Raw genomic sequence first — 26,036 nt, 5'->3', positions numbered from 1 at the left:
ATGAATTTTGTTATTATCCTTTCCAATTCATATCAAGGTTTTATTACAACCCATCATTTTAGAAAACCTTAAAAATAACCTGGAAACTAGTAATGTCTCAAAGCATATTACAGTCTTTTCTAAACTTTATAAAAATTTTAAAATACTCAGTATTTTGTAATTATAAATTTATTATTAAATTTATAAAAATTATCTAAATTACATAAAATTAAGAAAGTATATTATATTCTTAACTCATTTTATATTTTTATATTTTTATTTTAAAACACTATGAATTTTAATTTTCTTAGTTTAATACTCAAATTTAAACTAACGAAACACATGAAAACACTTTGAGTATAAGTATTACATGTCATTCTATACATGATGTTCAGTGCAACTCTGCATTTTTACTAAAATTATCAGATCTTTTAGGAATAGGAAGAATGCTACGTCAAATAGCCTTATTCAGTAACTTTATCATTTTCTTGAGTATCAACTTGTCTCTAATCCTCTGAATTTAATGCAGTGTCTTCTCGGACATCTACAAAACAACAAATTAATCTGCTGCAGGCTGTGAAGAGATAGCTGAAGTACAGCTGACCCTTGAACAACGCAAGGGTTAGGGCGCCAACCCTCTCCAGAGTCAAAAATCCAGGTATAATTTATCAGGCCCCTCCTTATCCACAGTTCAACATCCAAAGATTCAACCAACCACAGATCATGTCACTCTGTAGTATTTTTTACTGAAAGAAATAGGTAAATAACTGAATCAATGCAGTTCAGACCCGTGTTGTCCAAGGATCAACTGTAACCATAAAACAAAAGACTAAGTAGAAAATACTACATACGTTGCTTAACCCTGTGGTTATGGCAACAGAATACAGTCTGGAACTATGGTGTCTAACACATCAGACACATGTGACTAAATAACTAAAATTTTAGTTCCTCAGTCATGCTAACCATATTTCAGTGCTCAAAAGCCACGTAACATAGCTGGTGGTGACCATGGCTACCACAGCCACCAGAGCGAGCAGAAGCCAGTAGTCAGTCAGTGTCTACCCTGCTGCACAGAGCAGATGACAAAATATTTCCACCACAGAAAGGTCTATTAATTACCACTACCTGAACATTCATTTTTCAGGCTTCTTTTAGAGCCAGTGAAAACTATACGCTTTAAGCAGAGCACAAAAATGTATGCAACATATGAAAAAATAAAGTCTGTAAAAATGCTGACTTGTCAATGCTTACCAGCACTAATTTTTAAAGTCATAACTATAAAAGTAATCATTTAATAACTTCTTTGGAGTAGAAACTTTGTACAATAGAACTGAATCAAGAGATGATCTTAGGATAAACTCATATAATGTTTGTATATAACAGACTTATCATCTGTAACTCTTCCTCAGAAACTATCTAAACTTGTCCATAACCTTACCAAAATTTCACGAGAGAGAAAACTTGGAGTAGCTCAAGTACCCTGTCACTTCAGATTCAGAAGACACAATTTTATAATATATACTCAATACATTTTCCATCCATTTTTTCAATTAAAGTCATAAAGGTGCTATCTGGTAGTTGGATGTATTTTAATGTGCATGTATTCAAGAATACACTAATCTTCAACATATCCAAATATATAACAGATTTTCAAAATATTAGGCGATGCATGAAAATCAACTCCAGAATAAAGAAATCAAGAATTTGAACGTCAAAAGCTAGACATAAAATATTTATGTCCCCTGAATTCCAATTTTCAAAAGTCCTTCAACAAGAAAAAAGCCTATTATGTTTGCAGAAATTGCTAAGAAAATATTCCTGAAGGGTTGTCCTTCACTTTAACTAATAATTGACAAGAATTAATCTTTTTCATAGTACCAATTACATATCAAAACTACCAGTTTCAGAAAAGGTAGCAACTATTTCACAACACAGCAAAAGGTAGATATTTAAGTCTCTAACTATCAGTTATCAATAACATCACTGACATGCAATCTTATTAATTAGATAGCTTTTTCAATTTAAACAATAGGAAAATATAGTTGGTCTTGGGTCTTTCCTTCCTCTGTATCACTTACTTAGTATTTGACATGTTCTGCCTTATACTGTTAGTCATCTTTGTATCTTCCCAACTAAAAAATAAACTCTAAGAGTATGATCACATTATTGCTATGAATCTTCAGATCCTGAGGAGCGTCTTGAACACAACACCAAACAGCAATTATTTGGTGGATTCATTCCTGAGCACCACAAAATGACCCCTATGAATTCCCAATCATGGACTCAGTTATTACTATGAACTTATTTGCTTATAGATCTTTCAATCTCACATTAAAAAAAAAAATCTAAGTAAAGTTTTTTTCCCTTCTCCCAAATGCACTGATGGTTTATACTCATTCTAGTCCATTAACTAGAGTTCTGAAAGGTATCATATTTAGGTTGATAAATATAGAACTCTTAATAGTATAAACATTTTAAATACTCATCTTTGTTTTTACCTCTAGTAACTGGAAGAACTAACAAGGGCCTATAAGGCTAACGTAACATAAAAAAAAAAAACCCTTTAAAAATAATTCTGAAATAAGATATCCTAACAAGCATAAAAAATACATGCAAATTCTCTTTGAGAGGAAATTGATAATTCACTCCCAATCCTTAGAGACACACATTTTACCAAGTTGCTTTTTAGACTGTCGATTACTTATACTATTCATTAAAGTTTAAAATAAGCTAATAGATTTTATTGATATTTATAGAGTAAGTATAATTGAAGTATTATCATATCTGTACCATTTTTTTTGACAAACAAGTTTTTCAAGTTTTGCATGACCATGCTACATTTGTCTAAAGATGAGATTATCATTACATAATTCACACTGAAAATTAATACCACTATACTTTATCTGAATATTTTTGCAATTAAAAAGGATGATTTTATTAAATTGGTGTTTCTCCTAATTCCTCACAGCTAAATTTTATCTTATTTCATCCATAATGAGATTAGCCTACTTAAGATACATGCAACTTTGTACCGGAAGTATCATGGAACCCTAACAAAATCTACATGTTGACTACTGGAAGAGCACTTTCTAAAAATTCTAATGTGAGCCATTTACAAATAAGTTTCATGCTATATCCTCATTTGAATGGTGATATATTTAAAACCTTAGAAGAACATAGAGAAATCCTATGTGGTTGACTGGAGTTAGAATACAGTTCTTTAATATTCCACCAGGCAGAGAAGAGGGAAAAAAATTGTCTACATTTGTTTGGTAAGATCCAGAGAGTGAAAGGATTTAAGACTAAAAAGAGATTTTAAAAAAAGAATTAAGAAGTATCAACATGGAGTGAGAAGGTAAGCAGAGAAAATGTCTATGGCAAGTATTATTCAAAAGGAAAAAGAAGGGGTCAGAAAACACAAAATACACCACGTAAAATGAAATGCTGAACTCTTTCTGCAGGTTGGGACTACACCCCAAGTCCATCACACAAAAAATGTTAGTTCAGGGAGCAAAGGAAATAAAAGAGGAGGGCTCACAGAAAGCAAAAGTGCTCAGAAAAAGCTTCCAGACCAAATGTTTCCTTTCATTGGTTGTACTCCCATTTTTATATTTTAAACAGTGGTTTAACTAATCCATACTCCATTTTATAAATTATGTATTACGGCAGGATTAATTAGGAACATGACCTGTGAAAGATAAAGTTCCTGACTGTAATGTAAAGCCTAGAAAACTAATCAAGCCTTAAATCCCAGGAATATAAAATAAAGCAGTATTTTAAAGGAACAAGGATTTTGCTACTCTCCTGAGTAAGATTTTAACAGAGGAGGGATTTCTCTCTTCCAACCTTGCATGCATTCAACAGCAGTTGCTTCACCAAATGTTCCCCCCTTTGAATTTCAAATTAAAATTTAGGAAAATAATGTGGGTAATGGTGTTTTGGGACAGAGATTAATAAAAGTATATGGTATAATAATATATGCACTGCTTAAGCAAGCACATATATTTTTGTCCATATTTATATTCTTAAATTAAAGCACAAGACTTTTGAATAGGTTTTTAATTGAAGTCATAGACTCATTAGATTTAACACAATTGAGAATAAAAGTTACTAAAATTTCAATAAAAACTATGGCCAAGATTATAAATAGATCCTTTTTTAATTAGGAATATTGGAAAAAATTTAAATTTTTTTGTTCGGTATATTATAGTGGTTGAGAAATTCAACACAAATGTACACACATGTACACACACACACACCCAATTAACCATAGTTTACCAAAAATTAAATATTCTAGTGTCCTGTCATTTACTAGGTCCTGGCAATTCATATTCAAGCAATTCAAAATATATCACATTTTAGTGAAACAAAATAATCAAACTGGTTTATCAAGCTAAGGTCAGTTATCTGTTCCTCCTCAATGAGCTCACCCATCAGTCCAGATCTGTTCACAATGAGCACTGTTCAAGATGCTGGGGAATAATGCTGCATTAATACTATTAATTTGGAGTAGGAAAAAAAAATGAAAAGCTGACTTAAGGCCTCTACATTTTTATAACTGCTCTAAAGTGATTTTTCTGATTTAAAACTGGCTAAACCAACCAGATCATTTGTTTAAATAATGCAGTGTAAGACATGCACAATGCAATAGGCTCATGGTCACATGCAGAGAAAGCCTAAAGAGCTTACAGGTATAGGAGAGAAACTGGAAGGAAAAAAACAAAGCTATTTAATAAACACTTTCTTGCAAGTGACAGAACAGGTTAGAAGGTCTGTTACATGCATGCTAAAGCTTGGTGGAATTTTAAAATACCATACCTTAGGGGTGATCCGATGAGCAATGTAGGAGGGGTAGGGTTACTCCCTGCATTGTGCCGGCGCCGTACTGCCTGGCGCCTAAATGTGCTGCGTTCACGGCGAAATGACACCGCCTCCTCGTTGGCCTGTGCTGCTGCATCAAGACAGACTTAGGTCAAATAGGAGCCTAGGTCAGAGATGTTAATAGCAGCTGAGCCTGTCTCTCCCTTGACTTCCCACCCTCAAAGGTAAAGCAAACCTGACTAAGCCCAATGGTTTTCATATTTTCACTGTTTATCATATCAGGGAATCTGCATACCTTTTTTATTAAAGATAACTGTTTCTTTAAAAATAATGTTTCTATTATCTGGCCTCACCATTTTCTCTTCAACTTCAATTTTCTATTTTAAATATGCTGTTTTAAATCTTAAAGTCTCATTTATTTAGTCCCATATTCCTCCACTAGCCCTTTAATTAAGTCAGCCTTGTAAGTACAGTATGTATTTGTTAGTTCTGACTAAAGAGAAAATGGCATTAGTTTCTTACTTTCATGAAGACAGCAAAAGCAGCAGTGGTAGTACCTCGCTTGTGACAACAAGGACTAGGCAGGAAGTTTATCTCACGCCACCCTGTGCCACAATTTTGGCAGCATAAATGAAACCAATGACTGCTAGGTTATACAACTAAGTTTTTAAACGTTCAATTCAAGATACCATGAATATATGTTAACTGTAGAGTACTTTGTTGCCATCAAACTTTTTGCCCCGGAACTGGCCCCTCTACTTTAGGAAGCATAAATCAGCAAAATGGCAAGTTCAAATACCCATAGCTTAGTAAAACAAATCCACACTAAAACCAAATATTTAACAATGAGAAAATCACAATCAAGGCTTAATAAAATTACATAAAATTTTACAAAACCATACCAATTGACTGATTTAGGTTTCTAAAACAAAATGCAAACTGATGTTTATCCATTTGAATCTAAAACAATTGTTTCTTATGGTGATTTAAATATTTTAAGTATCATTTTAAAAAAGGGTATTTTGATACTACATATGAATAAAGGCAAAACAACTTAGTTCAGAAAGCCTTTTTTCCCAAAAAAATGAAAACTTTTTTTTAGCAAGTATGAAATGGATCACAAAATCAAGAATGTTGTATTTGGATTTCAGTTCTATTACAAGCTGTCTTGACTTTAAAAGTGTTACTAATTCTCATCATTATACTGCTTAACAACAGCCATTTCTATCAATTTAAGTGTTGACTTTAATAAACTATAGTTTTAAATGTTTACATTTTTAATCCCCTCCCCAGGCTGTCCCAGTAAATATTCTTTGTGTAATTAAACCATTATAATTAGAAACATACAGATTACCCCCAGAAGGTATGGACCTCTCTGTCTTTAGGCATTGTTTTCTTTTATTAAAGGGATGACAAGCACAAAATTATTTCATCCACTTAGAAAGCTTCTGACAGTAAGAAGTGTAAGTCACAAGTCAGAGGACAGCAATTTACATTACCTCTAGCCTTTTCAGCTCCCGCACTACAGTGAGATTCTAAAGTTAGACAATTAAATCAGAACTGGGCTTTGCAGCTTGGAATCCAAATCAAATGACTCCTGGGACTGCTGTTTTTCTTTCTCCAGTTTTACTGAGATTTAATAAAAATTCCATTAAATGTGAAAAAGCTGTTACTTGTGATGTAAAAGCTATATATACAAAAATTATATATGACCTATGAGAACAAATAACGCTGATTAAATCTCATTATTTTGAACTCAGTGTCCAATATGGTAGCCACTAGCCATATGCGGCTATTTACACCCAAATTAATTAAAAGTAAAGAAAATTTAAAGTTCAGTTTATCAGATTCATGAACCACATTTCAAGCGCTCAACAGCTACATGTGGCGAGTGGCTCCCATTACCAAACAGTACAGATACAGAATATCATCACAGAAAGTTGTATTGGTCAGTGTTGACCCAGAAAGTCAAGGATGACTTTTTGTCACCACAATCTAAAGCATACTGCGTGCTCTGCCTATTCCTGACAACCAAGACCTCAATAAAGGAAACAGCAACGAGCACTGTCACAGAGAAGAAAACATATAATATTGGCAGGGCAGTCACTGATGAAGGGTAAAACAATGCAATGAAGACAAGCCACTTGAAAGAAATGAAAAATTAGATGAGTGATTTGTATACCTGTTAACAATTCTTAGACATCAGTAAGGTTAATTTGGGTTATGAAATTTTAAATCACTATTTTAAATCTCAATTCAAGACTTATTTTTTGAAATTATGTTGAAGATTCATATTCTATTGTAATAAATTACTGCTCAATTTACAGATCAATTTACTTCATTAAGAAACTTTCAAACATTCTCTCTAGTTTTAGATATTTTGTTTCAACCAAAATAAGAGTAAGATTTACCCAGATATAATTTACAGAAAATAATTTAATCCATAAATGTACTAAAATTATTGAAAAGGATTTAGAAAAAAGCAATATAAGACACCTGAATGCTGAGAATAGGGAGAAGGGAAACAGGAAATGATTTTCTTTACTATCTCCTTTCTACTGAAGACTTAATAGGGCTAATTTTAAATAAAAGCTAGTTATTCCATAGCACTGGAATGAAAAGACAAACTAGTGTCCATTTACAGTCAAAATGTTCTTTGGCTTCTTCAGAAAACATATTTCTTTTTGCTAGTAACACATCATTTTATATTTTGTTATCTGCAAAATAACTATTAACACTATTTTCTTAATAAAATAGTTTAAGAAATACGTCAAGATGAAAGTTTAGACATCCATTGAACAATGTATTAAAATGGAGTTATAATTACTGCCTGTGTTATCCTCTGTAGTATTCACGGGATAAATATCTAATGATAAAAGAATATTCAGTGTTTACTATAGCCATTACTTCAACAGTAGCTAGGATCACACATTTGACTGAAACACTATGCAATAATTTATGGTCAAAACAAGACTAAACCGTGCCTCCCTGGCAAAGTGAAACTTATACAGAACATCTCCACTTGGAACAGGTTCCAGCGGGGGTCCAGTTCAAGGAGAAAAAGTGTCTTTAAAGCTTAAAATAATTTGCTGTAAGCATATTTAGTCACAAGTTATAGCCTTACTTGATGAAAATTCACTTCTACAATACAATTGCAAAACAAATTTTTTAATCCTTTATAAGAGAAAGAAAACAACAAAATCTTTTAACTAGGAAGCCAGAGAAGAGAGAAAAAACACGTTTTAAAACCTGGTTTAAAGTTGACATTTTGACATTGCTTAAAACTCAGTATCCCCTGGCAAAGAATGAAATTAGCTAGTATAACAAGAGTATAAAATGCAAATAGTAAAAATTTAGCACTCTAGGTACAACTAAATTTTATGCACGTGTAGGTAAAGGAAAAAAAATCACAAACATTCAAGCGATAAAAATTATGAAAGACATAACTTTCAAGGACAGATAATTAGACAAATGTGAGCTTTTTAATAATTTTTTTTAGATTATAAGAGTCTTGATTTTCTAATCATTTCTTTGTGTTAAAAAAAAAACTTCAAGGCGGGGGGGGTATAGCTCAAGTGGTAGAGCGCATGCTTAGTGTACACAAGGTCCTAGGTTCAATCCCCAGTATCTGCTCTAAAAATAAGTAAGTAAACCTAATTACCTCCCACCCAAAAACAAACAAACAAACAAAAATTAAAAAAAAAAAACATCAAGAGACTGAGTTATGATCACAGTAAGTTTAAAAGAGAACTTCAGATAATTTAGCTCTTTAATTCTGGGTTAGTGATACAATCATTCAATTAAGTTTAAACATTTACTGAGTGCCTAAGGGCAACTCATGCATAAGGCACAGATATCCCAAGACATTTTAGACAGCTGTGGTCTGAACTATTCCGAAAAAATCACAAAGAAAACAAAATACACACCTCCTACCTGAGGAGTTACTTCCCATTTATTTCAATGAGTTAAGGAAAATTCTACACATTCTATTATGAATTATATTAATGCACTAATTTTTTAAATGAGGGTGTTAAAACAGTAGACTACCAGGTTGTTTTACTCTGTGAAGGAAAACAAGGGAAGTATTAAAGGCACTAATATACTTTCAGGATGACTGGGTTACACAAAAGAGCATAACATGGCAAGGTAAGAGGTGAGGGTTGTTCATATTCTATTCCAAAAATTGGAAAGTTATGAGCAAAACTATGTATAGAAAAAGATGCATGCCACTTAAAAGTGACAAGAAAGATACAGCTGACTGCTTAGTGAAAGGATTCATGGGTGGTAAGTTACTTTCTAGTTGTCATATCTTGCTACGGCTAGCCTCTTGCGATAGCTCAATTACTATTAAATGAATGAATAAAATTTCAGACAGAAGAAATTCCTCAAGAAAGGTGTTGTTTTCAGTGAACAGTGTCTATTGCAGGAAAGAAGGGATAAATCTGGGAAGATAATAAAAATAAACATGTGTTTTGGTATCACAAATGAATCAGAAGCAAGTTGTTTAAGCAAACATTTTAAAGAAAGAAAGATGAAAGTATGAAACAAATATATATACACACCTCAGAAAATTTAAAAAACATATGCAAACATTCTGAAATACACTGAAATATTCTTCAAGGTAAAAATTATCTTACTTAAAAATAAAGTTACTACATGAAGAAATGAGTATTTCAGTGATTTTGCAAAAATACTTTTAAAGGAAGTATTTTAGTCTAGGCATTAAATCTATTTTATCTCAACAGCTTTTCCCTTTCTTACTTTCCATATCAGCCAAGAACAATGCTAACATCAGGGTGGAAGGATTTTATTCTAATATAGAAACAAATGCTTATAAGAATCCATGGCACAACTTCTAAGCATTCATTCTGAATTAATTTCCATCTATGAAAATATTTTAAGGGACACTCTAGTTTTTGATATGCAAATCAACAAGTAAAAAAACCACAAACTTATCAGCTGTGTCTTGACTTAAAGAATTTACATATGCTTATTGATACTTTCCATAATCCCAGGCAGCCAAACAAATATCGCTGGGTAGATGAAGTTAAATGATACTCTGGACTCATTACACAGGACAGTTCCTAGATGATATAGTTTAAGGATTACTTACTTTCATAGGTGGTACCTAATTTCTTTCAATCCTTTGCATATTGTCTGAAAGACAGACCTCTGCTGGAAAACTGTACTCAGAAACAATTTTGAATATATTTTCAGGAGAGTCACTCAGTCAGAGGTCATTAGTGAAGAACATACATTTCAAGTGACATATATGAAAAGGAAAGCATCCTTATAAGTGATTAAAAGGCATCAGTGTCTTTCTTGGTTCTCATAGTAAATCTACATACAAAGCACTTTTACACAACCAAGCTTGTTAGGGTCTGATCATTAACTGTGAGACAGGCTGAAACAGTTACTATTATTGTTTTACAACTGAGGCACAGGTTTAATGGCTTGACAGACTGTCCACTTAGAAATTAGAGGTAGTATTAAAATGTAACTGTTAGATTCCTTATCCAGAACTTTACTGCTGCTAGAAAGAATGGGTTGATTTAGGAATTCTATACATAAATCCTTATTTGCCTTATCAATAAAATACCTCTTTTCTTGATACTGTTTTAACAGACCATAATTTTTCCAAGTAACTGAAGCAGCCAAACCTGTTTACCACACTTAATGAGCATTCATCTATGCAGTTGTATGTCTAAACTTTCTACTCAGCATAGACTAAATGGAATATAATCTTTCCCTAATGTATCTGGGTCAGTCACAAATACATTTATTAGAGCATTATACTTAATACAGCATTAAGTTATGATACTATGATGTCCCTGAACATATTAAAGGAGATAATTTGCCCCTGCATTTAATGGCCCCCCCACCATTGTTTTTTTGCTCTGGTTTGTATGGTTTTTCCAGCTTCTGAAGAGTTAGCAGTGGATTTCTTCTGCTGTCATCACTTTGCCTCTACAAACACCCTACCCTTGCTACTAATTTCCTTCTTCTAACTTACCATGTGGAATGGAAAATCAAAACATTAAGTTCATTAGAATTTAGAGTCCCTCTATTTAGTAAAATACAAAAGCTTTAATTCACATATTCTTGTCTGTCCAGTCATCTTTGTCTTTTCTTTCAATGATATTTAGGATCAGAATAACCAAAATAAACCTTCAGTTTACACATATGGCACAAATACTTATGAATTGCTTATCAAAGAGATTTGGCTTTTCTTTAAATAAAGCAAAACTCCCTCAACAAAAGAATATCTTTGGTTCCCAACACAAAAATATTATATAATAGGATCCTATTTGATGCTCACAGAATGGTGACCCAAACATTACATTCAAAATAATTTTCTCAAACAGAAAAACAACTTAAGAAATTCAGAAAAAATACCAAGAATAATACAGAAAATATAAACCTTTCCATTCTGGTTGTTCTTTATTGTCTGTTGAACCATGCAGTAAATAAGTTTAAGTGACCCAAAAGAAAATAGGATACTTTTCTATCATATGCAACTTGCCTGTACTTTTTTATTCTTAAAATATTTAGTCATAAGTTATTAATGATACACTTTGTAATTATTACAGAAAAAGTAAAAACAAGAGATCAACAAAAGAAAATGCCTGAGTCTGAATCTAAAACATTTCCTGCCTAAGCACACACAGAACATTACAGATGATATCCAACTTTAACCAAAATACTTGATTAACGGTGAGAAATCCTATAACAATCACTTGTTATATGACTGAATATCAAAAGATAAATTATATGACATATTGCTACCAAAATAAGATTAAAATCCATATTACCAGATTAGATGTCAATAAAGATGTTTTTCTTTTTGATATTGTAAGGAATTATGAATTCAGGTATTTTTATTTTTTACTATATTGAGTTTCACAATGGCACAATTAGAGTACTTCTAATATATTTCTATATTTAATCATTCTCTTCAACTTTAAGGACAGGAGTAGCCTAACAAACTGGTCTGTAAAACAGAAACAGCAGCACTATTAAGCATTTACTATGTGCCAAGCACTGTCGGGAGCATTTTACATCAATTAACCCCAATATTCTTCACAAAAACCCCATGAGATGGATACTATTATCGTCCCCACTTTAAGATGCAGAAGCTAGGACTCAAAGAAGGGAAGCAGCTTTCCCAGAGTCAGGACTATAGCTGAGCCCAAATACTAACACAGGTGTCATGACTCCATGTCACTGTATTAGACAACCTCCTATTTTAGAGTATTTCATTCTAGTACTTTAAAGTACATTTCCTAGTTCCATTCTTCCACACTACCAATACCATTCAGCTTAAAGACAAGACAAAAAGAAACCATGAGAGAACTCATCAACATGTTCAAGTTCATAGTTCATTAGGATGAAGTCTATTTATGGATTAAGTACAGGCATATGAATGGTCAAGCAGTATCCTGTGCTGTGTTGACACATTTCAGGAGTACAATATATAAAGTAAAACAGACAGCCAAGAAAAATTTCTCCTAAATTGCCAAAAGGACTAATAGCATTCATACAACATATACTACCTATTTGAGATTCTATATTATTTTAAAATAATGAAAACCAAAGTATATCCCCTCCCACATGTCCAACCTTCCAAAAGGCCCAAAGAAGACCCTAATAAAATGTGATCAAAACCAACCAAATATAAACCCAATATATTAAGCAGTTTAGTTTTGCTCTTATTCTAAATACAATGATGCTCAAACAAAAATAGCCTTGAAAATACCCTCCTTTGGCAAAAAAGATGTTTTTGAAAAGCCCACAGATGATTACATTTATTCCATCTAAAGCGCATGGAAATTTTCAGTTCATTATTTATCGATAGTTGATGGCTGGTTTATTTGTTTGTTTTAAAAATAAGAACACAAACAAAAGAAATGAAAAGCTGGAATCCAGAAAAATGAGGGCTCATATTAGTCAAAGATCTGCACTCAGAAGCAAGTTAAGACCTTTCATATAACTTTTCCTAAAAAACAGAACCCCCTACATTCCCTATAGAAAGGAAATGACATTTTAAATACAAAGACGTAAGATTTACTAGAGCTCTTATATATATTTCAGTATTTACAGTTCAACAATATTTAGAAAGACAATATTTTTCTATCATTACGTATGAACTTAAAATTGATTTTAATGATGACTTTAATAAAAACTAAGCTGTAATTTAAACCCAATGGTTTCTTGAATACTGTGAACATATCTGATATGATCTGTGTGGGAAATCACTTAGAGCATTTCAGACCTTTAATGAAAAACAATGACAGCCACATCAGACTTGAGGGAATTTAATTACTATATTGTTACCAAATGGTTATAATCACTTCAAATATAATTAGTTCTCAATATTTAGGTTTGATAGACTATTTCCTTCTTTAGGTACCAAAGATCACTTTTTTTTCACATTCCCAATAGAAATTAATCTTTGTTAGGACCTATACTGAAAGAGAAACAAGAGAATGTTTACCACATTATAGATTTTTAAAATACTGTGGGTGAAATTAGAATTCTTTGGGCGAAAAATCACATTCCTTACATTTTAGAATGTTTGTAAAAACAAAAATTCAGCTTAACTTTTCATAACAGATTGAACGTTACTACCGCAATAGACTATAATCTTCGAAACTAAAGATACAAGCTTTATGAAAGGATATGGGATAGAGGATAAAGAAGCCACATGCTAGCAACAGAAGACTTCATTCTTCTAAGTCTACTGAAGAACAAGATTCCACATTAACCAAAACAGAATAAACAAACTATTCTGGGCAGGAGGAAATACCAAGAAACAACTCTGAAATAAAGAAAATGGCTAATACACAATGACAATATAAAATCACCTGTCGAGTTTCGCATAATTTCCCGTAAACCTGAATAAACTATTACTTTAACCAAAACACCATCACTGTTATTATAGGAAGCATCATATATCTACTAATGGATAATAAATGCCAATATAAACTACAAGTGTCAATTTAATAAACTTTTATGTGAAGTTACAGAAAAAAATAAAATGTTTTTAATGCCTGAAACTTGAGTAAGCAAGAAGTAAAGAGACAACAAAAAAGAGCCACAAGTTTTCAAAGTACACAGTCAGAGCTAAAGCAATATTTGAAAAAATCTTATATAACAGGTTGAATGATCTAATTCCAAAAGTTCAGTGGCACATAGGGTATAAGAACTAGCTAAAAATGGCTCGGTGCCCTAATAAAATTCTACATTTTGTTGCTGCTGTGGTTGTACAGTGGAGGAAGAAGGCCAACTTTTTGTTATTCCTGGTAAAACATTAACAGGCAACTGGCTCAGAAGAGGTGAATGCCATGGAGAACAATTCGATACATTTAAATAACAACTGACAAAACATTTTCTTGGTGTTTACACCGAAACCTTTTCTAAGATAAGCACCTCCCTCTTCATGGAAGTTTATTTTAACAACACAGTAGAAGAGGGATATTAACACACAGTACACTTTAGTAAGGATTCTACTCAGTAGTACCAAAACCTGCAGTGACTCTCTGGGAAATTGCCTGTAATTTACTTACCTCCGCTGACCGTGTCTTGCTCTTCACCTTCAGGAAGCGCAACCTGGCTTGGCAAGCTATTCCTAGAGCGAGTGACTGTCTCTAACTGGGAAGCCCGTCCCAACAGAGATAGCTCGTCTAGCACCTCTCCCTCTTTGGCCTCGAGATCCGATTTTGAAGTGGTTAAGGGTTTTATACTTTCAGGTGCCATTAGCCTACTAGAGTCGTTCAAACAGGCTACTGTGCCGCTGTCTAGGCTCAGCACTCGGGCCCGGGTCTTGGCACTATTTGTGCTGGAAGTCCGTCGTGCTGTCCGCTTTTTGCCAGCCCCCTCAGGGCCCAGGTGGGCTTTGTGTGTGTGCTCAGAGTCAGTGCCCCTTTCTTTAGGGGCATGTTTGGTCTTCAGGGCACTGTATCTGCCCTCAGGAGACTGACACGAATGAGAAGTGGTGCTGGACGAGCTATCGCTGCTGAACTGGTGAGCAGACTGAACACTCGATGCTCTGCTCAAGTCACTTTGGTCACTGGAGTCCTCGTCATGACAGAATACAGCACTATGTGGCTTGGTGCCAGATACGCCTCGAAAGGACACATAGTCCCTATGCCGACTTGAATCAAAACTGCTAGCCCGTTTTTTTCCTGTCCGTCTCCGGCCTGACTTATGGGTAGAGGCTGTTCGGTGGATTAAGCTAGAGGATTTAGGCCGTACATCCCCTTCCTTTTGCTTTCCACCAACATCTTTACCAACTTTGGAATCCCCCGAAACAGCTGACTTATCGCTCTGCTCCTCTTTGTTTTCAGCAGTTTTCCCAAGAGGCGTGCCGCCCTGTGAAGTAAATTCATTTGCGTGGGGATTTTTATTGGCTTCTTCGGAGGCAGAGGTGCTGAGATCTTTCTGACTGTGCATATCATCAGAGGTCTTAGACCCCTGGGCCTCCTGAGCCCCACTATTTGCACTCACTTCCAAGGCAGTCTGTTCACTACTAGTCCTTTTGTCGCTGGCACAGCTACTCTTGTCCTCTGGGTCAGCACAGCACTCTTTCTTCTGACCACTTTTCGTCCCGACTTTGGGAGACTCCTCGTGCTCTGACAAGATGCTCTCTATGTGAGTGGAGCTGGTCTGTTCGCTTTTGTAGCTGCTGACGGTACTGTGAGTGTCGCGGTCCGTCCCACTGCAGTAGCTCTCCGTCGACCCACTGCTGCGCGTGCTCAGGCTCCGCAAGCTGTCCATGCTTTTGTCTGCTTTCAGGGGTCTGCTCTTCCCACTTCTGGTAGGTGGCTGAGAATTACTGCTCTTCAGCTCACCAACAAGCTGTAATTCCCCAGATAAACAAGAATTTTCCACCAGGGATTCTTTGGATCCAGAATGAGGCTTGGAAGATTCTAACTCACTAACCGGATCTAACCCACGTCTTTGCTGATACAGAGGGAAGTCATTCAGGGAAGTGTCTGGAAAAGCCACAGCAGAGCTGGAAGTCCGTGGTACACCTCGCGGCCGGTGATCTTTCCTGTAAGAGTGTGAATGTAAAGGGACGAGGGAAGCTACTTCTGTGTCACAGGCGCTGGACAGGGACTGATCAACATGGTGGTGGTGGCTCTGATTTGGCAGGCTCATTTTGTCACTGAAATCCCTTGGTAAGTCCTGTCCACATGAGGATAAAGAAGGCTGAATGGAGATGAAGGAATCATTGGACACCAGACAGAAGAGCTTCCGATCAGTTGCCAAATCTGTTTCAAACACATATTTGGAAATGTTAACACAAATCTATAATCTGTTTTTCTACTGTTTAACAATGGAAAGAATTCACAGCATACAGTAAATCAAGCATAAAGAATTCTCAAGTAGCTCACTGAATAACAGCTGGCCAGTCATTCCAAAGGGCTGGTTTCTATTTCACAGCTATACAAAGAAAGCATTCTACTAATGGAATGAACTGAAATTTAAATCATCAAATAGCCTCAGAAATGGTTCTATAAACTATCAACAATCAAATAAGAGGCAATAAAGAATTATATTAAAATGGACCTGGATTTCTATGCGAGTTCTATCTCTAACTTAATAACTGAGTAATCTTGGGTGACCTTTCTAAGCCTGTTTCCTCATCTATAAAATGTGGTATCAATCTCACTGAGTACCACAATCTATTTCTAGAAATATATGCTAAAGGATAAAATTTGAGTTAATGACAGACACTGCTTAGTACAATGCCTGGTACAATTACTGGTAGCTATCATTATTTTATCTAGCAAAATAAAAAAATCTTTTTGAAAAACTAATATTGTTTCACAAATCCACAAAAACCTAGAGTAATCAGAAACAAGCAAAAAAACAAAGGCTGACCAATGCCCAAACAAGATATGATATAATGATCTAAAATATTTTACTGTTCATAGTGGTTGAAAAAATTAAAACCATAATTACAGCATAAAATAATGCATTTTATCTTTCATCATTGATGCAACAATTATAAAATGCTTCATGAAAAAAATATAAACCCCTTTACTTGTAGGACTATTCCTTTAACCCTCTAGTTTTGGCAGTGATTAGTTACTTGAGCTACTATATATACTCTATACACATATAAGTACAGATATAAATAAATCCATCTATCCAACTACCTACATTGTAATTTATCTTGAAATAAAGCTTGACAACCACATTGCACAACAGCGGACTTTTTACATATGTATAAGGATGGTTATATCTGCAACTGTTAGTTCAATAAGAACAAATATTATTGTCTTATCTGTCATAACTACATAGGAAAAATCCAGTAACAGATTCTATAGTAAGTCAGATTCTTTCCAGTAGAGGTATCTTAAATAATAAAAATACAGACTTTCCCCTAAGATTAATATAAAATAAGGATGAACTACTAGAACTATTTATGTACTTAAAAAAAAAACTAAATGTAGATTAGATTTAAATAATTAAAAACTAGAATGTACCATACAGATTGTGATTTATAAATGACCCACTCGGCTTTATCTCATGTTTTGAAGTCCTCAAGATAAGTGAATCCAATGTTCTTTTCATTTGTCCAAAACTGAGCCACTGTACTTGGGTTCTTATAGTCTCTAAAAACCCAAATTAAAAAGTCAGCACTGATGACTGGGGTATTGTACTGTACAACAGGAACTGACACATTGTAACTGACTATATATACTTCAATTAAAAGAAAAAAAAAGAATCAATGAAATTAGTTGCCTGGAAAAAATAATAAAAATAAATAAATATATTTTTTAAGTCAGCACTGTGTTTGCTTTTCTGTAGTATTAATTTATAATGCTATTTCTAAAAACTCTCAATACATATCTCTAATAAGCAATCATGGAATGGTGCAATAGTCACATTTCAAAGATATGAATTTTATTTAAAAAAAACTCTAAGCAAGAAGTTAAAAGTCACTAATTCTAATATACAACAAAAGGCTTTAAAATGATAATAATGATCAACTTCAGGAGGTTTTAGGAAATTTTCAAATAAATATGCTTTCTTATACATTTCTTACTGGTTGTAGCAATATAATCTAAGACAGGCTCTAATCAACCCAGAGGGATACTATTTTTCATCTAATTAAACTTCTTTTTCAATGACCGCTACCAGTGCTGTTCAGGATAAGAAAGGCATCTCACATACTGCTCACGGTGGTGCAAACTGATGTAACCAACCTTCTGCAAAAGAAATCTGGCAATAGAGCCAAAAGCATTCAAAAAGTACACTTACCCTTTGATCAGTAATCTACTTCTAGAAATATGTGCTAAAGGATAAAATCAGATATGCCTACAAGGTTTTTAGCAAAAAGTTGTTCATCTCAGGTTGTTACAAAACTTCTTAAAACACAAAAGTACAAAAATGTCCCAAAAAAGAGGTTGAGTAAATAATGCTGTCTTATTTTTAGTGTCATGAAGGCACTCAAAATGTTTCAAAGATTATATAATATAAGGAAATACTTAAGTGAAAAAAAAATGGCACTCCATAAAAAATGTGATTCATTTGTCAGAGTTAAAAAGGATAGTAGGGGTATATGTGCATACATTTGTAGGAAAGTAATACATCACATTTAGCCATAAAAAGGAATAAAGTCCTGATATATGCCACAGCATGCTAAGTGAAAGAAGCTAGATCTAAAAAGCCACATACTATGTAACTCCATTTATATGAAATGTCCAGAATAGGCAAATGCATAACAACGGAAGATAGATTAGTGGTTGCCAGGGGCTGGTTGGAGGAGGAAATGGGGAATATAATGAGTATAAGATCCTTTTTGGGGAGATGAAAATGTTCTGGAATTGGATGGCGGTCGTGGGTGCACAAATCTGTGAATATTAAAAACCACTGAACTGTACACTTTAGAAGGGTGAATTTTATGCTTTGTGAATGATGTCACAATACAAAGTAAGGGGAAAGTGATATGCCAAAAAAAATTACCAACAGTTATCTCAGTGGCAGAAGTGTTTAATTTTAATTGTCTTCTTCATACTAAACTGTATTTTCCAAAATTAACATGTATTACTTTTATAAACAAAAATCATACTTCCCTCCTCTTCTAGATCATTCTCATCAGTTATAAAAAAAACAAGCTGTTATTTCTCTTACATATTCTTACAAAATCAAATTTCCCCTCTATCCTCACTTCCTCTGCTAGCTATCACCTTACATCTCTCATCTCCTTTACAGAAATTCACCGAGTAGTCTATATTCACTGTTTTCAGTTCTTCTCCTCTTACATGTATTCTAATCTAACTCCATGAAAAAGTTTACCAAAGTTACCAACAAGCTCTACACTGTTAAAGCCAACGGTCAAGTCTCAGTCTCACATAACCTGACCTATCAAGCAGCAACACGTGACAAAGCTGATCACTGCACTCTCCCTGAGATGCTGGGGTCCCTGGGATCCAACACTTCTACCTGACTAGCTGCTCTCAGTCTCCTGGATTTATTACACTGGAGTGGCTCAGAGCTCAAGAGTTTGACCTGCTCATTTTTCTTTCATACTATCTTTTGTTGTAGGTCTCATTGAATTTTCTGGCCTCATGATAACTAAAACTTGGAGATATTTGTAATTAGTTCCTTCACATTCTACCCAGCCCCCATACTCGTATGGGGATGGACTAGAGCTGTGATCTTCGGTAGGGAAGATGTGAGTGAGGCTGGAGAGGGAAACTGCAGATAATACCTCTTAGAAGAGAAAACGTAGAGGATACACCCCCACATCCTCAGTTTTCTCCCAATCATCCTGAATCACGTTGGTAAAACAAGTGCCAACTAGTCAACTAATTGCTAAGCAACTAACTAAAGGTCACTGTCCTGTAAATGCAAACCAGCCAGAGAGTCAGAAGAGCCCCCTTTGATAGTCAAGCCAGAATAAATGACAGCCACTAGGTGGTGCCAAATGGTAGCCAAAACTCTACCTGTTTGGGTCAGGGATTCAGGCTATGGAAACTCCAGGCCAAGTAATCACATTGGCTCTCCCTGTTAGTTTACCAATTTCAAGTTAACCCAACCCCACAATTGACATACTGATTCTTTTTTTTTCTTTTTTTTTGAATTTGTAAACTGAAAACTTCTAAATTTAAAACCTCAACCCAGATTTCTCACTTGAAATCCAGACCTTAATTATCTACTAATTATTGCTGCTTAGAAGTCTAGCAGCATCTCATACCTGGTATGCCCAAACTGAACTCCCTCTCTTACCCTCCACCATGCTGTCCCCACCCTAAATCTGCTCCTTCTTGGCCTCCCCCCTTTCAGTTACTGGGGACTCCCTCCCTCCCCAGTGCTTAACCCAAAAGAGTCATCCTTGACTACTGCTTCTATCACATGATACAGCCAAATACATCAACACATCCTCTCTCAGTAACATCTGCCACACAGTCAGACCACTTCTGTTCCCTGATTACTGCAATAACTTGCTCACTGAGCTCCCTGCGTCAGCCTTGCCCCTTTTAATATATTCTCAACACAGAAGCCAGAATGATTCTGTCAAAAAGTAACCCAGATGATGTCACTTCTCTGCTCAAAAACCCTTTAGCAGTTCCTCATCTCACTGGAAATTAAAAGCATAATCTTTCAAATGGCTTATCGGCCTATATAATTTGGCCCCTCACCTACCCTGCACCAGACTCGCTGTGTTCCTGCCTTAGAACTTTCGCCCGTGCTGTTACCTCTGTGTGAGGCAGCCTCCTTCCCCCCAAATATCCTGACAACTCACTCTATCACCTCCTGCAGGTCTTTGCTCTCAGCAAGGGTTTCCCTCAAGCACTCTATTTAAACTCACAATTCCCACAGTCCCCAGCCCTCCCTATCCTCTGTCTCTATCACTACATACACACTTATCTATAACAGTATGTTTCCATACTAACAGTATGGAAGTCACATGAGGATAGAAATTTTTTTCTATTTATTCACTAATTTATTTCTTGTACTTAGAACAGTAATAGGTACATGATGAGTACTCATAATAATTGTTAAATGTTAAACACATGGAAAAAGATGACATGATAAAAGCAAGTTATAAAACTATATGAAAGCAGTTTAGCACAGTGATTTAAAAAGCAGCATTTAGAACTAGATTTGAATTACAGGACTGCCACTTTGTAGCTGGGTGAATTTGGGCAAGTTTCTTATAACTCCACTCTAAGCCGTAACATGCTCTCCTATAAAGTGAGAATAATAATGGTATTTACTGCAGATGCTTGCCAGGAAGATTAACTGAGTGAATGTGTATAAAGTGCCTAAAAGAAGACCTAACCCAGGATTTGATAAAAGGAGGCCTACAGAGCCAAAGTGGCCCTCCTCCTGCTGTTCCAAGTACAGCTTTAGTGTAATGCAGCCATTCCTGCTCATTTATATGTTGTTTACGGCTCCTTTCACACTACAACGGCAGAGCTGAGCAGCTGTGAGGGAGACACATGGCCCACAAGCTTTACAGAAGTGTGCCGCCCCTCTCCTGGGCAGTAGCACGCACTCAGTGAGCGTATACGTCGTTATCTCAGTCAGTATGTATCTGCAAGGGTAGATCTGTGTGAATATAATCCCCAGCCTGCCAGATTACAACATTCTTGCTCGCACAAGGTGCTTTCCAGATGAGAACAGACATATTACCCATAAGTCTAGTGGCACCAGCCCCTTTAAGATCATTACCTAGCTTTTGAGACACACTGATGATTATATATTATAGAAGGAATACTGTAATTCTCAAAGTAATTAATTCACTTTCCTTTTTACAAGAAAATAGCTTCTATACCATAAAATATGTTGAGAAGTATTTTTAAGGGAGGGAGTGGTAGGATGTGAAGGGTGGTCCACAAAAGCAAATTAACAATGAATGGGTTCCTGTACTTCCAAAAAAAGCAAGTGACAGTGATAAACCTAAAATTCCAAGTACCAGTAACAAAACATGCTTGTAAGAATTGAGCCTGGGTAAAATACTAAATTAGTACTAAATTAATGGGAAAATGTTTTAATTCAGCAATCTATCTGTAATCTCATAAATCAGTTTCCTACTTAAATACAGGAAATTTATCGGTCTGCCTGCCTACCAAACACCACCCATAGCTAATAAAAACAACAGACTGGAAATAGGAAGACAAGTTTGTAATTCAATTCTGGCTTGTTGATTATATAATCTGCACTTGAAATGGGTATGACACAGCCCTCCTTTCATGTTTAAAAATTAAAAATCAAATTTGAAAATATGGCAGTTCTTTAAAAAAAAAAAAAGGAACTCTATAAAATCCAAAATACTCATTTATAATGGAATTGAGTAAGGAGAAAAAAATATCACTTAAAGCCAAAATTTCTATTAAAAATCTGCTACAGGAGGGCACCATGTTGGAGGCAGGCATAGTTTCTAAGTCCAACAGCAAGTTACTTCTCTCTGTCAAAAGACATTGTTGTTTCTGCGATTGGGCAACAATGCAGCAGCTGGCATTTAGAGGTCATACCGAATGGAAAAGAACAGTTTTACATACGAGGTTATCACTGAGCTAGGCAAGATTCTCTGACCAACAAAAGGAATAGCAGATTCTTATCTCCCATCTCATATTCATTCTGGGGCATATGCTCAAAAAGTTTCTCTGTTTACTTGGCAGAATATGTATACAGGAATTTCAGAAAGCTAAAAGTACTTATAACTCTTACTGTTACCCTAGCAAGTCATTTTGTTCAATGTTTCTAAAAAAATACCGTATCAAATTGTTATAAACTTCTGCCAAAATATGAGCAGCATACTGTACCAACTCACCCTAGTCACCACAATACATAATGTCACCAGGAAACACAATGTTCTTACCTTGCTCTTCACTTCCTTCCTTACAAAGACTAGAGCTTTGGCCCAGACTTAAACTGATATCATCAGAAGTCTTAGCTGTGTCTGTATCTCCTACAAAGTTAAGAGAGACACATGAAGATATTATATTAAAAGTAAAGGCTGTACAGTATGGCATAACAAGGAAAGACATCAAGGAATACAGTAGACACCTATTAACTACAGCAGTTTTTGTAAATCAAGGGTTATAATAATGGAAAATGCATTAAACTAATGAGCAGTATCATGGACTGTCAGGTCACATAATTATTCTCGAAGTGCTACAAACCAAATAATATGGAAAGCTCCGTAACATTAGCTAATACAGCTATTTCTTTAAAGAGAGCAGTTTTAAAAAGGAAATGCAAATTATGCAATAACAACTTGAAACAACATAAAATTCCCTCCCAGGGAAAATTAGTAAGTTGTAAAATTACAGTGTGAAAAATAATAATGAATTTAATTGAAATAGATGTATTGAATAGAAGGCATATATAGGAAAAAATTTTTCTTTTTTAGTGTCTTATTTGTGTTCAAAAGGTTTCACATTAAATTACTTAGTTTTCCATGAACTTCACCAAAACCCATGAAAGTATTTTCCCTCAAGGAGGAACTTCCTCATAGATCAAAATTTAAAATTCATACAAAGTAATGCAAATTGGCATGTACTTTTATGAAATTTGGATGATGAAAGGGGAACATAATTTAAATCAAATGATTTTAATGTTAAGATATATAATTTTATCTACAAAGTAACTGAGAATTATTTTTCATTACACGTGAATAAATGATACTGTGTTACCTTTATTACGACCAAAATAGAAATTTAAAGTCAGAGGTAACTTTCAAGTTAGATCACGTCTACCTTTAATGGTTGTTGCTGTTCCAAGACGAGAGGAACCAGATCCAATCTGAAAACATGACATGAAGTAAATCAAACTAATTAAAATGCTAGCTATGCCATCAATATAAACTAGCAAGATTACCAAATGCAGTTATATTATCAAAATATGTTATCAGTCACTTTTGCCAATATTAAAGATGCCTGGTAGGCGTGTTGCATCAGAGCCACCGCCTCTGTCTGCTGCGGCACATGCTGCGCGTACAGCACAGACACGCTGGGACACCATATCCCTCTGCACGCTCTGGACTCCCCAAGGGGAGAGCCTCTAACCTCAAGCAATCCATGTCACACAGTTACTGTTTTTTACTTGCATCACAGTATGTTCAAGTTATAAACAAGAGCAAAACTAGGTGTTAAATCTACCTGAAATAAATTTAGACTTATCAGAGCATATAAAGGCAAGTTTTGGAGAACAAATTTTATATTAACATATGCTATAAAGGGCAACCAAAATCTTACTGTCAAATTGTTAATGTATCAATATGTCCTTTCCTGAGTTCCAGACAAAAAGTAAGTACTTCTTTACAGACTGCTATTGACATATTTTTAAAGAATAAAAAAAAAACCTAAGGCATCCATAAAAAACAAATTTTTAGCATAAACTGCAACAGAAAACTAAAATCTGCTTATATTCAAAATGATACCACAATTTCCTAAAATTTCATAGCCATTATTTATTATACAACCATAAAAATCATATAAACAAATATGATAAACTCCATGAACACATTAAGGAAACCAAACATAACAACATGACAGTTACTAAATGAACAAGTCTAAGTAACTCTTTCTGTAACCTGTTTTCAAGGAGAATTCAAGAAGAAAATAGTTAAGCAAATTTAACATCTTATAATAAAATTAAGAATAGTTAAATAATACTTTATATTTTACCAAATCTTTCCTTTTATTGATTCAGCAGGACAGGAGTACACAACAAAAATTTGTCAAAATATAGGTTGATATTGACTTTGAAGGAGCATGAGGGATTTTCTTGATCTGGATGGCAATTAAACGGGTGCACACATATGTAAAAATCCAGTGAGCTGTACACTTAATATGTGTAATCTATTGTATAAAAGTTAAAACATCAGTGAAAAAGTAAGTAAAAATAAGAATTTAAAGGTTAAAACTATTAAGAAACTCTTCATGTAACCAGTAAAAAAAAAAAAATGAACTTCGTAATATTTTTGAACTGTTTACTAAGTTTGATTCTCCTTAAATTTCCTAATTCCTGCTTTCAGTTAGCCATAAAAGGCATTGTAAACTAGACAGAAAGAAAAAGGCCAAAAAGCATTTTACTGCAAAAGAAGTTTCATTCTTACTACATCTGCTAGGCAAGTTATAAAACTAACATATTATTTTACTACTAGAATAATAAACATATAAACTCCTATGCAGAAATGTAAAAACAAGTAAGCAAACAAAAAACCACCACTTTATGCATACCCTTCTAGGAATTTAAACTTTAAAAAAAAGCTTTTTGAATATGCATATGGTAGTCATATGCTCACATCCTCAAAGTGTTTCCTTTTTCTCTTCTTAATAAGCTTCCCACTTTGTTCAGATGTTGGGCATATATCTAGTGATTTATGAGAAGAGGGCATGGATCTGACTAGCCCTAGTTCTGGTCAGTGAATCAACAGGAGTCTGCTGGAGGGCTTCTGGGAAAGGCATTTCCATGTCTGAGAAGATGATGACCACGGACAACTTCCCCACCCCACTCTGCACCTGCTTCTCACTTTCCAACAGGATCATAACTGAAGCCTCTGTGCTCATCCTGCAACTCTAAGGAAAAGCCAAAAGAACCAGGGAAATTCCAACCTGGAGCCCTAAGATTGTTGAGCTGCTGAACAAATGCTATACAACCACCTCCAAACTTGGGTGACAAAAATAAACTCCTATTTCTTTAAGTTACTTAATTAGTTGAGTTCAATTATTTGCTGACAAAAGCAATCTTAACGGATATAATGGATGGCTATATTTTATTCCTCATGTTTATCTATTTATATTATTTAAAGTTTATTGCCCCAAGATATAACAGAGTCGTGACTGTTCACATTTGAAACAATAGGGGATCAGGACTATAATCCACAGTACATACAAATAAAAGAATGCAATGCATTCCCCAAAATGTCACTGTAGAAAAACTCTTAATGACATTAACATTCATGATCTATTCAGTAAGGAGAGTCAAGCTCCAAAGAGCAAGCACACTAAAATCCCTCTTTGTTTAAAAGGGTTTTTTGATTATGACATGATGGATGATTTTTATTTTCTTCTTGTTGCTTTCCTTCATTTGTTAATTTCCTAAAAATAAACACATTTGGAAGAGGAAAAAATTACCACAAAAATGATACCTTCTTACATTTAGAGGTGAAGTTTTTACTTACATGGTTTGCACAAACTAAAATGGTCCAGCATTTCTTCTCTTTGGTAAGTGCCAAAGGAAAGGTCCAGGAAGGATAACGGATGTCA

At 34.6% G+C, this 26,036-nt stretch overlaps 1 protein-coding gene and 1 long non-coding RNA gene across 3 annotated transcripts in view; one reads left to right on the top strand and one right to left on the bottom strand.

Annotated features, from left to right (window-relative positions):
* Nucleotides 1-26,036, bottom strand: part of PCNX1 (pecanex 1) — a 157,501-nt gene that overhangs the window by 85,901 nt on the left and 45,564 nt on the right. Inside the window, exons 4-7 of one of the 2 annotated variants that reach the window (XM_032482298.1) lie at nucleotides 23,523-23,568; nucleotides 22,643-22,732; nucleotides 14,367-16,073; nucleotides 4,798-4,930 (exon numbers count right to left, since the gene is read on the bottom strand). In XM_032482298.1, coding sequence (XP_032338189.1) covers nucleotides 4,798-4,930; nucleotides 14,367-16,073; nucleotides 22,643-22,732; nucleotides 23,523-23,568 — 1,976 coding nt within the window. The remainder of the gene's footprint in view (nucleotides 1-4,797; nucleotides 4,931-14,366; nucleotides 16,074-22,642; nucleotides 22,733-23,522; nucleotides 23,569-26,036) is intronic. The other variant, XM_032482299.1, reaches the window with a different exon arrangement.
* Nucleotides 1,722-19,691, top strand: LOC116664338. The gene is made up of 3 exons (XR_004320816.1): nucleotides 1,722-1,807; nucleotides 10,018-10,021; nucleotides 19,682-19,691. It is a non-coding gene; the product is annotated as an uncharacterized LOC116664338 (long non-coding RNA).

This window comes from Camelus ferus, chromosome 6, assembly GCF_009834535.1.
Source record: "Camelus ferus isolate YT-003-E chromosome 6, BCGSAC_Cfer_1.0, whole genome shotgun sequence".
In the NCBI taxonomy this organism is placed as follows: Eukaryota; Metazoa; Chordata; class Mammalia; order Artiodactyla; family Camelidae; genus Camelus; species Camelus ferus.
This window is presented reverse-complemented; position numbering and strand designations above follow the sequence as displayed.